At 45.0% G+C, this 13,826-nt stretch overlaps 1 protein-coding gene across 1 annotated transcript in view; it reads left to right on the top strand.

Annotated features, from left to right (window-relative positions):
* Positions 1-2,697: 2,697 nt before the first annotated feature.
* The window catches only part of LOC139650022 (neurexin-2-like), a gene marked incomplete at its 3' end in the record, with an annotated part of 46,862 nt that continues 35,733 nt past the window's right edge, over positions 2,698-13,826 (top strand). Inside the window, exons 1-2 of the mRNA XM_071526553.1 lie at positions 2,698-2,737; positions 4,460-4,761. Coding sequence (XP_071382654.1) covers positions 2,698-2,737; positions 4,460-4,761 — 342 coding nt within the window. The remainder of the gene's footprint in view (positions 2,738-4,459; positions 4,762-13,826) is intronic.

Raw genomic sequence — 13,826 nt, 5'->3', positions numbered from 1 at the left:
CCGAGGTCAACTACAGAGCTGCACCCCTAGAGCTGGTAGGGCTTTTGTCTTTTACTCAAAGACACTTCGGCAAGGTGGATGCTTGCCAACATCGGGGCATGAACCCAGGTCTTCCGATTGAAGGACGGTCTCTCTAACCAGTAGAATTCCCTGCTGCACCCCAGCAAAAGCAATGCTAGAATACTATTTTTATAGCGCCGGAATCATTCCGTCTTTATTTACCTCGCAACCTTTCGCACACCAGCTGCATCGTTAACTTTTCCCGGCTATCTAACCTCCTCATCCGATGCGTAGGATAAGGAAGCCTGAAGTGCGAGCACCATGAAAGCCCAGTGAAGCCTGGGGGATTACACGTGGGCAAATGATAAGCGCCGGCTTGCCTCATTATGCCTGCTTATTCAAGAAGCTATTGTTGGATAGATTGCCCTGCCTGGACCCTGGGTGTACCATTTCAGCCCCCTAAAAATACCCAGCGCGAACTGTCTGTCCTCCCAAAGAAATGAAATCAAAACACCGTAAGAACTCAAAATATAATTAATAAAGAAGCCATTAACTAAACTTGGATTATTGACTAAATTTCAAATGAGTCATTTCCGTGATGTAGTCAGGACATTCTGCGAGGTTAATTGAGACCTTGACAGCACTCCACTCTCTGTCTGTGTGTCTTCTCTTACCTCTAGCTGCAGACTCGACCGCTGCCTAAGCTCTCGGGGCTTTATGTAAAGAGATTTGATCTGGGTGAAAAGTGTATCCTGTAAGCGCGCGTGTGCACGTGCGACGGCGCGTGCGCGCGTGTAATCGTGATGGCGCTACCGACAGGGAGGGAGAGGATGAAGATGGAGATGCGGGAGAAAGAAACAGATGTATAGGGACGAGTGCGTCTTCATAGGAGCTGAAGTGGTCTCGGAGAAAGAAAAGAGAGTACTTCTTTATATTAGCTTTCCTTTTGAACGCGGGGGCTGAAGTGATCTCCTCCGCTCTCCTGGGGAATTGGGAGGAGGGGGGAGGCTTTTCCAATGCTCTGCAGTGTGGAGGAGGATCACCGACTTACTGGAGCAAACAGATTTAAGAGTGGAGGAAAGGGAATTACTATTGAATTGTAGAAAATAGAACCGCTTCACTTTACAGGTCCGGTACCATGTAAATACATATGAACACAAATATATTGTTGTATAATTATTAGCCACGTTACTGTGTAATCGGTTTTTTTTTTTGTTAATGTCTAATTAGACATAGTTCATACGTTGTTTAATTTCTAGACAATTTATTAATGGACATAGCTTGGCGACATAACCAGACTGACTGTCATCTGCACGGCACGGCGGTGCGACAGCGAAAAGCGTCCCCCTCGTCCTTCCCTGTCGCTTCCCTGATCCTCTCCAGCTTTATCTCCTCCTCTCAGCCTTCTGTTCATTAAAAAGGCATAAACAAAAGGAAAGTTTTTCGTTTTGCGGCTCGCGCCTCTCCGTTGCGTGCGGCTCAATCTCGCCTGACGCCGAGCTCATAGAGGCAATCACAAGCTGTTTGTTGCTTACCGTTAACAGCCCATATTGTGGGAGGGGGTCCAACTTAATACATAATTGAAAATGGTTGCTGTGGTCCATTTGCCACGCTTTTGTTCTTCCTACATCAGCAACACAGACACCGCCAGGAGGCTGCTCTCGAGGGATTTGGTTTTTTTTCCTCTTTCCGTCTTTTTTCCCCCTATGTTTCTCTCTTTCCATCTCTCCCTTGATGCCTTTTCTCGATGACGATTCACGCTCCAGTTGAGATTGTTCTAAATTTCGATTTCAGCCAAAATGCTCTTTTAAGTAGTTGTCTCTCTATCTGGGGATGCTATTCATCCCTCACTTTTTTGTCCCCCCGCCCCCCCAACATAAAATACTGTTTTCTTTCATCCGAGTGCGCACACTCATATTACGAGACTGAGATGTCTTTGTTTCAAAGTGAGCTGTTTCATCCCTTTAATGCGCCAGCAGTATAGCAGTTATGTCACTCAATACAATGCTTTTCACTTCGCCTCTCACTTTGAAATACTGTAGCTTCTTTCATTTCACATACTACACATGCAGCCATTACTCTGCAAGTGGCTATTGATAAAAATGTCTGTTTACAGAAAAATCTACTTTTCCTGCCTTTCCTTCTTTTGTTGTAGTAACACAGCACGCATCATCTCTTTGCAGTCATACTCCACATACAACTAGTTCATGGTCGTATGTCACTATTGCACGCACAGATATGAAATGGACATGCTGTTATCCATCACCGCTCCTCTCCTCTCACCTGAGATTGCTCCTGTGGCTAACTCGCTTGCTCATGAGATTCGGCTTTCAATCTGTCTGCCGACGGACCGCCCCTCTGACCGGCCATCGCCACTCTCCCCGGGGAAATGCACCGAGGTATTGGAGTGATTTTGCTGTAATGGAACTGCGGGGTAAACTAGATTTGATGATCCGGCCCATACAGGCTCGTCCTGGCAGGTTTAGTCCCTCTCTCCCCTCCCGTGTCAGGCCTAAACCTCATTACCTGAGGCAGATTCCTCCGACCGGCCTCCCCCGGGGGAACCGGCGGGGGCAAACGAACACCGGAAGCGGAGTGTCACTTCAGATCACGGCTCGCGTCGGGGAAACCGGTCGATTCATAACACCACCGCCTGGGGTGGAGTGATTTCAGAGAGTTGAGAGAGATGTTGCCATTATGGGCGCCGTTGTTCGGATCCTCGACGCTTTTGCCGAAGGTCACGTTTTGCCTTGGGAAGCAGTTGATTTGTAACACCTGTCAAGGAATTTGTACCCATTCTTGTTATTATATATATATAAGATAAGATGAAACTTTATTGATCTCTGGGGGGGAATGAGGTTGTTGCCGCAGCAAAAGTAATAGGATTCAGCAGGAAAAAAAACAATTATTAGCACAAGATAGAATATAAAATAAGCAATAAAACAGCAGAAACAATAAAAACGATCAAACAATAAAGCAATAAAATAGAATATTAACTATTCTGGGGTTATATAAACATGCTGCTGACAATTTCAACACGTTAAGTAGACTGTATGGGTGGGGATATGGGGAAACAGTATGGATTAACAGCTTTTACTTACAGGTGTTCATAGCAGCTTCAGTGTGCACACTGTGACTCGTGTGGTTGCGGTGTTACCGCTGTGTGTGTGTGTGTGTGTGTTGCTGCAGCCGTGTTTGCTGTTGTGACAGCTGCGGAGATCTGTTCAATTCCTGACAGGCGGAACCAGTGTCCTCCCCTGCTGTTAGGCCGGTGTTTGACATGTGTCCATTGTGCAAAACCGGCTGTTTTGACTGGTAGTGTGTGAACGAAGCTCACTGCGGCGGAAGGAAGGCATGTGCGGCAGACAGATAGACTGACAGGCATTAGCAAAGATGTCAACACGTCTTCTTTTTTTCCCCCCATTTCTCTTTTTCTCTGAATTGTTCCTCTAATCCATCTCGCCTCTGTCTGTCTGGTCTTGGCCTCCTTGGTCTCGCTTTATATTCTCTCCCACTTTCTCTTTGTCCCTCTCTTTCACTCGCCTTCTCTCTGATTCATTCCCTTTTTTTTTTTTTTGTTTGCTTTGCTCTGATGGAAGTCCATTTATTTCAAAAGAAAGAATCTGTTATCGCTGCATCATCCTGTTGCATTACGATGGTGTCGCATGTGTTGGATTAATTCTACTTATGCGTTGATAATGCATCCGTAAACTAAAACAAATGTTGTTTCGCCCCGTGAAGTTTTCCTGATGAAAACATTTTATTACTGAATTAGAGTTGCAACCAAAATTGATGTTGTATTACTGCAATCAATAACCACGTCTAATCGGTTTCATCTCAATACATTTGACCCACAAGATGTTTGCATAGAACAAATGCATTACAGATTAAGTGATGTTAGTCCATCTTTCATATAGGCTTCGACCAATATGACGTTTTGAAGGTCCATACTGGTTTAGTGGGGGCTTTGACTAATACCAATGCAGATATTCAATCGATATTCAGTATCTTTAAAGTTGGCCATTTTCGTGCCAAATTAGTTTTTACTGTTTCCCCTAGAATTTTATTCTTGTCAGGGTGGAAAAACCTGTGAAACACCATTTAGATCATGTGACACTAAAACTCTCCATTGAAACCCAGGATGATACAAATAATTTTACATATCCATTCATATGTATGTGAAGTCTGATCAAAAACGTTACACCAGAATCAGTTTACATTAATGGCTTCCCATAAGGAACCAGTGTAGTTATTGATCATTTATATAGTAAATCTGTAATCAAACTGCATTGTATTCATCATATTGGGAGGTGGACAACTTAGTCAAGACATCTGAAAGGCCAATTTTGGCCCGATGAATCCCCAAATCATTATATTGATGTATTCCTACTTTCACGCAGTACCTCCTTCAACTCACCTTCCCTCTCTCCCCTCCCTCCCCCTCTCCTCTCGTCTCCAGGTAAGGAAGAGTCAGTGGCCACCTTCAAGGGCAACGAGTTCTTCTGCTACGACCTGTCGCTGACGCCCATCCAGAGCAGCACCGACGAGATCACGCTCTCCTTCCGCACGCTGCAGCGCAACGGCCTCATGCTGCACACCGGCAAGTCGGCCGACTACGTCAACCTCTCCCTGAAGAGCGGCGCCGTCTGGCTGGTCATCAACCTGGGCTCGGGGGCCTTCGAGGCCCTGGTGGAGCCCGTCAACGGCAAGTTCAACGACAACGCCTGGCATGACGTGCGCGTCACCCGCAACCTGCGCCAGGTAAACACAGCACGGCGAAATGAACGGGGGCCCTCTCGTCTGCCACCCCGCCCCGACCTCTGCTGCGTTGTTTAACTCTTTCGCTGCCTCTGTCTTTATCTCTCCGCTTCCCTCTGAGCGTCAAGGAGGAGCCTCCTGTCTCGCCTTCCCTCCCTCCTCTCCTGTTGCTTGCCACCCAACTTATCTTAACAGTTTCTCTGGTTTCAGGTTGGAGATGAACAGAAGACCAGTACAGATGGTTTTTTTTTCCTTCTGTTGTGTTTATTTTTTCCCAAAACAACCGAAGATCCATGTCACCTTCATATTCAGGGGTCATTCATGGGTCATCACAGTCCAAAGGTCAAACATCCCAATCATAGCTAAAATGTAATTGCCGTACATCATACATCATTCTCCTTCCGACAGAAAACCACTGTATATGCATAGGTGCCGTGTCGGAGAACACTGTTTTCGGCTGTTATTAATGAACAAGGGGAGACAGTGCCCTGCTCAGTATGTATGCACATAATGTACTTAGCTACACAAATGGAATGCGCCCTAATTTATCAAAGGCGACAATGCACTTATACCCTTTCTGAACAAATTACCCAACACATCTTTACAAACCTTTAATAGTAGGTAATGAGAAACAAAAGAGCAACTTGGACGCTTGCGTGTGTGAATTTGCGCGTGGATGTGCATGCCAGCATGTTTTATCTACTTGAATTCCACATACACACACACACACCCACACCCGCACACACACACACACACAGCCCAAGACGAATTGAATAGCACCAACAGCAGAGGCTCGATACACCAGGTCATCAATTGGCAGTCAGAGATAGCGGCAGTGAGATGCAATCAATTTCACTTACAATTGCCTTGCTTACTTCTTCCCAGTGTTTTGGTAATTGTAATTGGAATGAATGGCTTGTCAGCCCTAATAATAGGCATCGTAAGTGGCCCGGGATGCAAAAAGGCCTGATGTGAATGCATTAACACAAAGAAAGTACACCAACTCCTTTGTGTGCGGCTGCAAAAAACACCCATTCAGTGTTGAATAAAACGACGGATAGCATCAAACTCCTGTACTTTTAATGACCGAAGAAGTGATTCTCGATGTAGGGTAAGTGCTGGAAAATTATAGGGAGAGATTTCCATGCCGACCAGACTCCGCAATTTCTGTCACATAGCAGTAATATTGTTATGTGTTTCAGTGTGATAACTTAGACATTTGGAAATAGGCCAGGATTTCGTGAGCTGCTATTTTATGACCATATGCCGTACTTGCCTTTAGGATAAGGGCAAACGATCACCCACACACACACACACACACACACACAGACACATCCAGACGCACCGAGTCAGACACACACACACACACACACACGGTCGGGGTCAAAAATGTTCTGCTGTAGGGCTGTGTGTGATCAGCAGAGTGAGACTAGCTTAATGAGTTTAGGAAGCCAACATGACTTTTACAGCATGAGGCAACCCACCTACCACCAACTGCACCATAATGACCATTGGGCAAATGACACACACACACACACACATTAGACTGAGACACAGTTGTGAGCAGATTCAACATGACGTAAATTAGAATTTCATTGTCAGTAACCGTCTGTCTATCTATCTATCTATCTATCTATCTATCTATCTATCTATCTGTCTGTCTATCTCTCTGTCTGTCTTTCTATCATTCTATTGTTCTATCGATCTGTCTACCTTTCTATCGTTCTATCATAATTGACACCTGTCTTTAATAATAATTCCACAAATTGTTTCTTGAAGTGCTCTTGCAATATGTCATAACTGCATGGTCACTTTATTCTTGAACATTCTTGAAGCAAGTTGATTTGCATTGGAATTCACTAGATTTTTTCTCTCTTGTTTTAAGACTAATATGATTTAAAGACTTGGTAAAACAGGCATTTTTGCAGTGCAAATTGCTCTGTTTCAGAAACCCATCTGAACGCCTAAAAATCAATAATGCCGCTATAAATATTGTCGGATGAAAACCTCACACGTCTAAACAGATATCAGATGCATGTACAGTATTCTTCCAGTGCCTCTCAGCCGGTCCTAACCACCCACATCACACTGTCCAGGCGATCTCCATTAACCCGCGTAACAGCTTCAATCCCCGGCGGATCCTCCTAATTGACATACCAGGCGGCCTAAGTGTTAAAGAGCTCTCTAGGTTTACACTGGACAGTCCCACTGAGAGACACATAGAGAGGGATATTGATGACATTGACCCGGCTCTCTCACACACACACACACACATACGCACACACACACACCTCTGACCCTGTGTTTACACTCTGGCTGATACCCGGCTGATCAATGACTGGAAGAAGCGGTTTGATGTTTCATGGGTCGCGTTTGCATGATACGTGTGCGCAAAACACACGTGTGCTCGCTCCGATGCATTGGAGAATTTGCAGCCATGTGGTCAAACACGTGCTAAGAGAGAACTGGGGAAGTTACAGGTTCCCACAATAACCAACAGATTAGATTAGATTAGATGGAACTTTATTGATCCTTGTGGTTACATTGAGCCACTGCAGCAGCAAATAGTACCAGGATACAGAAAAATATACACATAAGAATAGAGCACATTCCAGTTATATACACATATGCAACCAAAAACTCTAAAACTTGTACATATTAAGTAGAAATGTATGAAAAAATCTGGATTTGAGCATTAGGATGTGCAAAATAGCAGCAAGTAGTATCCGCATAGCAACTTAAAGACAATGTGATCTTTGTGCATTATGAAAATGGTGAAGAATTCTAAAAGTATCATCATATATATGCGATATATATAACAATGGGAGGAATGAGAGCATATGTACGGGGTGTGCAAAACTATGCAATTCCACAGTTATTAATGTGTCGAGGCACGGAGACGTGTTGAGAGACTTATACACCTTCCGGATATATTCACCTCACTTTACACATGGAGGTGATACTGTACTGTATGTACAGATGTGAAGATCTTGCAGGTGGAGGAACCCTTTGCATGTAAACGGAACACTTCACAGATGTCCTTTACCCCCCTCCTACCTCACTTTGAGTTCAGACAAGTGCATCCGCTAATGCCTAAAATGCAAAGGTAAACGCGATAATACTACGCTCTTCTCCTCGTCCCGTCAGAGCTGCCATCGAAAATTCCCCCCCCGCCCCCCCCCCCCCGGTCTACAAGACACGGCGTTACATTCTAGCCGAGGCTATCGCACGGCGCCGGCGGTCTAGAAAGTCTCGTCCAATTTCTGTCTATTGCGCTTAATGGCTCTTGCAACATCGTGCATATCTACTGCCGCAACAGTAAGCTCCGAAATAAGTAAAAGCTCCCTCTGACTCTCTCTCTATCTCTCTCTTTCTGTCCCTTGCTATGTGTGTATGTGTGTGTTTTCCATTCACCGTCTCTCTCCACAAAACCTATGAATTTGTCAGCTTTGTACTGGATAAAATGAAGCAGACAGAATTAGGTGAGGTGATAGGGACTCTCCACCAAGGGAGAGAGGGGAGAAAGGAGGGAGGGGGGGAGGAGGGGAGGGGAAGTTATAGAGGGAAAAAGGGAGATGCAGTGTGCCTAGCGAAGGATCGCAGGATCAGAGCTCCCCTTGGTGGAGTGTGGCGGTACTGCGGGTGTGTATGTGGGGAAGTGGGAAGTATGTGTGTGTGTGTTTGGCTAGTCCCTGTGGTGTACGTGTGATAGGCAGGCAAGGACACTCGGCTTGACCTCTCATCAGTGCGAGCCCCCCCCGCCTCCCCCCAACACACACACACACACACACACACACACACACACACACACACCAATCCGCCACCCATCCCTCCACCCTGCCCCACACACACACACATTGGTTAGCATCAGCAGCGAGGCTTCCCTCCCTCCCTTCCTCCCCTCCTCCTTTACATCCTCCCTCCCTTCTTCACCTCCTCCTTATCTCCTCCCTCCCTCCCTCCTACACCTCCCCCCCTCCCTTCGCCTCTTCCTCTGGCATGATGAACTACCATCATGGACGGTTTGCAGACTTCAGCACTGGTAACCACCCTGGCTCTTCCTGTCCTCCGGGACTGCACACTGTCTAAACACACTACAGAATGAGGATAGTGAAAGGGCAAAGAGACAGAGAGAGAGAGAGAGAGAGAGAAAGAGAGAGAGAGGGGCCTTCATGTCTGTATGTCTAGGGAAACGACTAGCGCAAGCGATGCAGCGCACGTGTCCGCCAAAACGGGACACGATGTGAAAATAGGCCGAACCTTAAGTCTGCAAGGACACTCTTGTCAGCCTATAGTTAGCCGTAACAGCTACTGTACAAACCCTTAACGTATGCAAACGCCGTCATTTAAATACAAACTCCTCACCGTCTTACTGTATGTTCTGCGATTATTGATTCTCTGATCCTTTCCAATCCCACACTGATGTTCCCAGAAGCCCTGCAGACCTGCAGAGACACGGACTAATCCATATGCTACCGTATTGTCGGAGGGATAACTTTTCATGTCGACGACCGCTGGGGACATCGGAACGGCTTCATGTTGATGAAAATAACTCGCACAAAAGGTGAAACCACTGGCGCCCGAACGGGAGACCACAGGACTCTGGATTACTAGACTAATACTAGATTCACACCCATTACGGCAACTCAAAGTCAATCTATTTGCGTGTATTAGTGTTGTTACAGTAGCCTAAGTGCCAGTGCAGCTCAAGGAAGTGTGAAGGATATCTCTGCCAGTAGTGAGACAGGAGTATTGACCCAACTGACAGGGTCAACAGGTTGTGGGTCCGTCCCATGACCTTACTGTCCCATCGCAGCCTCAATATTTCCACCACATTATAAATAACCCAACAAAAAGAGCAGCATGGAAACCAGCAGACCCAGCAAATGGACCGTTCATATACTGGAACCCAACAACTCTCCTTGTGTAGGCTAAGTCACTGCTGTTATGGATAACGTCCCTCCTGCCAGGCTAACAGCATGAATGTGATTGGTTACACTAAATTTCTAGGTTCGCCATAGGTGGAGAGCTTCTAGCCTATATGTTGGTTTGTCCATAGGGAGGACTTTTTAGGGGGACGATGATCATAGTCCTCCATTCATTTTAAATGCTCATTCAGTTCCATTCAATTATATCTGTGGCAGTTACCTCCTCTGCGACTAAAATCATGGCTAGGCCTAAAAAGGTTGCCTTCGATCTTCTTGATTTTTGTTGTTTGTGTGTCGTCAACTTAACCTAGATGTTAAAAATTATTGTTTAGTTGTGAATGCATAATTGATATACTTGGGTTTGATACTGTTATACTGGTCAGGTTCACAGACAAAACAGGTGGCGAGCTTGAAATTAGCACTAAGCTAGCTTTGACTTGTTTGCTATAGGTTTGTATTCTGCTGATGCAGCTTGTTAATAATGAATACATGCAAAAAATAAGTATCTGTGCTAGGGAAAAGTTCTGATAGAGTAAACAGCGTACATGTGCATATACTCTTATCTACACCACTGTTTCCCTATGTGAGCAGAGCGCCGCTGCTTTGTGGAAAGCTGGAATTACATGGAAAAGTTCCTGGCTGCCATTGTTTTGATCTGTAGGTAAGACTCTAAACCACTTACTGAAAGATAGTAACATAGAAATACAGTAAGCACATGGACTAATCTATATGCTACGGTATTCTTTGTGGTCTAACTTCACAGTGACGATCAGTGGAAAAATCAGAACAGGCCTCGCATCGATGAAAGTTACTCGTACATAAAGCTAAAACCTGATCCGCTGAGCGATGTTTTAAGATGGGAGCATGTCACGCTCACGAGCCGCGATGCCAGAAAGAGAACCCCGCTCTTTCCCTTTTTCCTGGATGCCATTGTTTTGATCTATAGGTAATACTCCCAACCACTTACTGAAAGATAGTAATACAGTAATACAGTAAGCACCGTCTGGCCTCGTCGGCCTGTCTATGTGCTTAACAGGCACCTGCGTCCCACAGGACGCCGCAGGCAGCCGGAGGAAACATGAGACACACACTCTCTGGCACGGAAAGGAAGTGCGTGTGTGTGTGTGTTTGTTTGTTTGAGAGAAGAAGAGAGAGTGTGTGTGAGAATGAGGGGGGGATCTTTGGCAGAGAGTGAACAGTCTGGTCTCCAGTAAGAAAGAGAGAACAGAGGAAAGACTATTTTTTATTCCCCGATGTGGCTTTACAACCAAAAGGCTCCGCAGCCGCTGTGTCTCTGAACTCACGTCTGGAGAGAGAGACCTTTGAACTCAGCATCTCTCTCTCTCTCCCTCTCTCTCTCTCTCTCACTACTCATTTTTTATTCCTTTCCCCCTTGTACTGTATCACTCTCACCCTTTTCTCGCCAGTCTCTCTACTCACCTACAGCAATTTTTCATCTCTCCTTGCCTTGTCTCTCTCTCTTTCTCTCTCTCTCCCCATTTCTTTTAGTCTCTCACCCCCCACCCCCCCCCCGTCAGTCTCCCTTCATCTCTTTTCCATATAATTGGACCTTGGATGCAGCTATTGGATTAGCGGAGGGATCAAACAGATTTGTTCTTGTTCTTTAAGCGCCGAGTGCAGAACGCTGAGGTTCAACCGGCGGCCCAGAGTTCAGCTGGAACAGGCAAGCCTTTGATCTGCATCAGGACTGAGTTCAGCAAAGGTTACAATGAGAAATGTAATCCGCTACACATAGGTAATGACCTGTTCTAAACGGCAATTGCTCATCCACTGGATTATTCCAATTTATCGCAAATTGATTTCTTTTATTTATTTTTGGATTACACAGCCTTGAGAAATCCAGAGTATAGCATAAATATGTGTCTGTTTTGCTACTCTCTATCGCTGACTGATATAACACAATAGTGATTCCACCTATATCCAGTTCATGAAAGCTTTTGTGTTGTTTGGTTTATAATCTGTGACGGTATTATCCACAGAATTTGAATGGATAGAACGGTCCTTCCACTGTTTGCCATGGTAATTTTGCTAGTATAGCATAAAATGCTGATCATAGAATTTTAAGGGTTAGTTGCTATGTTGACAATGTAAGTCTTGGCATTAAGGCCATAAAGTTGGTCACACTTGCTTGAGAACTCTGCACGTGTGTCTGTTAGCAAACTGTCAAAACTCAACTGAAAGCTAACGTTAGCGACCAGGCTAACGTAGCTTTATCAAAGACTGTACTTCTCTCTAGCTCTTCTAGTCAACATTAGCATGTTAGCAATCCATGACAGCAAGGAGACAGAGAAGCTGCTTTGGTTCTTGCTGTAAAACCTCTCAGCTCAGTGACTTGCCGTAAGTCGGTTCATACGGAAGCTAGCTTAACAGTACACATGAAAATGGCCGCCACGCCGACCATCCACTTCCAGGAACGTTGATTTTAATTAAAATTCTGTGGTATTATCGGTTGGAATTTTTAAGTCCCTCTACTACCATTAAGTAAGCACTAAACAAACGCATATACACACACAAGAATATTCTCAAAAGTCCATGTGCATCCACACTGAATACAGCAAACATTTTATATAGGTGGCAGGCAAGGCTCTGTACGTATGCCCTGGCTCAAGCACACCCACATGCTCAATAATAGATAATAAAACTTAACACAAACTTTACAACCAGTAAGACAACATTAGATAAAAGCCAATAAGGCAAACATAGTTATTCCGCCGAGCACACTCACAAACACACACCTCCATCGAAATTCTCGACTTCTCCTAGCCTCCTTGCATGTCTCCCATACATAATAGAAATTGGTGCTAGCTTTTACGCATTCATATTCAACACACAACGCACAGTCCTCTCACTAAGCCTGCCTACACCCTTTCCACTTACGTACTGTACGGGCGTCTTATCGAGAAACAGACCCAACAAAGGATGGAACACCTTTGATAGAAAATAGACCCCCACCCCACCCCCCCACCCCCAAAAAAAAAAAAACACACCTGAATAGTTTGATTTCACCATGAGATTCTGTCACAGTACAGTTGCTATGAAGGAAAAAAAATCAGGAGGGAGGATCATCATCTGTTATAAGTGTCATAAGATCTTCTGTATGCTGTATGATCTTATAAAATAGGAACATCCTTTTTGTAAATGAGGTATCTCCAAATGCACATTCAGTCACTGATATGTTAAGTTACATGCACAGCCAATGTAATTCCAGTCACTAAGACATCTCAGTATTAATAGGCATGTTTTTAACTGGTGGGGCGGGTTGGGTAGCGATCACATTTATTTCATACGAGGAGACAGAATGAGAACATCACCGCCGCACGCTCCCCCTCTCAATCAATACTGGATGCCTGGACACTCCCATGCTCTCTTCTCTCTTTCTCTCTCTCTCTCTCTCAGTTGTTCAGATTGTTTTTCTTCCCTTTTCTGCGAGGCATCATCAAGCTAACAGCTGCAATTATCCCCCCGCCCCAACCCCCCAGCCGCCATCCTCCATCCATCCATCCATCCATCCCTCCTCTCCCCTCCCCTCTCATCCAACCTTCCTCCGACATGGAGAGAGGCAGGCCAGAATTCCTAAGAGGAAGCCAATCAATTCCTCTCTCGCTCTCTCTTTCCATCTCTTTCTCTCTCTCTCTCTCTGTGTTTCTCTCAGTCTATCTCTCTTGCCCATCCTTGCTAGCAATTTGTCACTTAGCAACGGTGTCTGTTGGCTAGTGAATCGTCTCTGGCTGCAGTACTCCAGTAGTTGCGTTAACCCTTTCCCTGTGACTAAATCCAATCTCCACCTCCAATTGCTGTAATAGGAATAATGGTAAAAATACAGGGTGGTCGAATAGGCAACTAAACGAGTATCAAAACTGCCAGTAGGAAGCAGGAACCCCTGCATACATTCAAAGACCAGAGAGTACAGCAAGAAAGAAAACACAATATAGTGTTATTTATCCTTATGATTCCAGATTCCATTTGCAAGATAGATGAAACTGTGAGCAATACATAATACAAGAGTAATTAATAAAGAAAAAACTGTAAAATGTAAAAGGGCAAATGCACAGAGTAATTAAAACAGTAACAAAAATGGGATACAGGCCATAGGTGAAGTAAAAGTAAGCCTAAAAAAGT

The sequence above is a fragment of the Centroberyx affinis genome, unplaced genomic scaffold, assembly GCF_046629955.1.
Source record: "Centroberyx affinis isolate AG114_WGS23_722 - 3 ecotype Tasmania unplaced genomic scaffold, CSIRO-AGI_Caff_v1 ptg001428l_1, whole genome shotgun sequence".
NCBI lineage: Eukaryota > Metazoa > Chordata > Actinopteri > Beryciformes > Berycidae > Centroberyx > Centroberyx affinis.
This window is presented reverse-complemented; position numbering and strand designations above follow the sequence as displayed.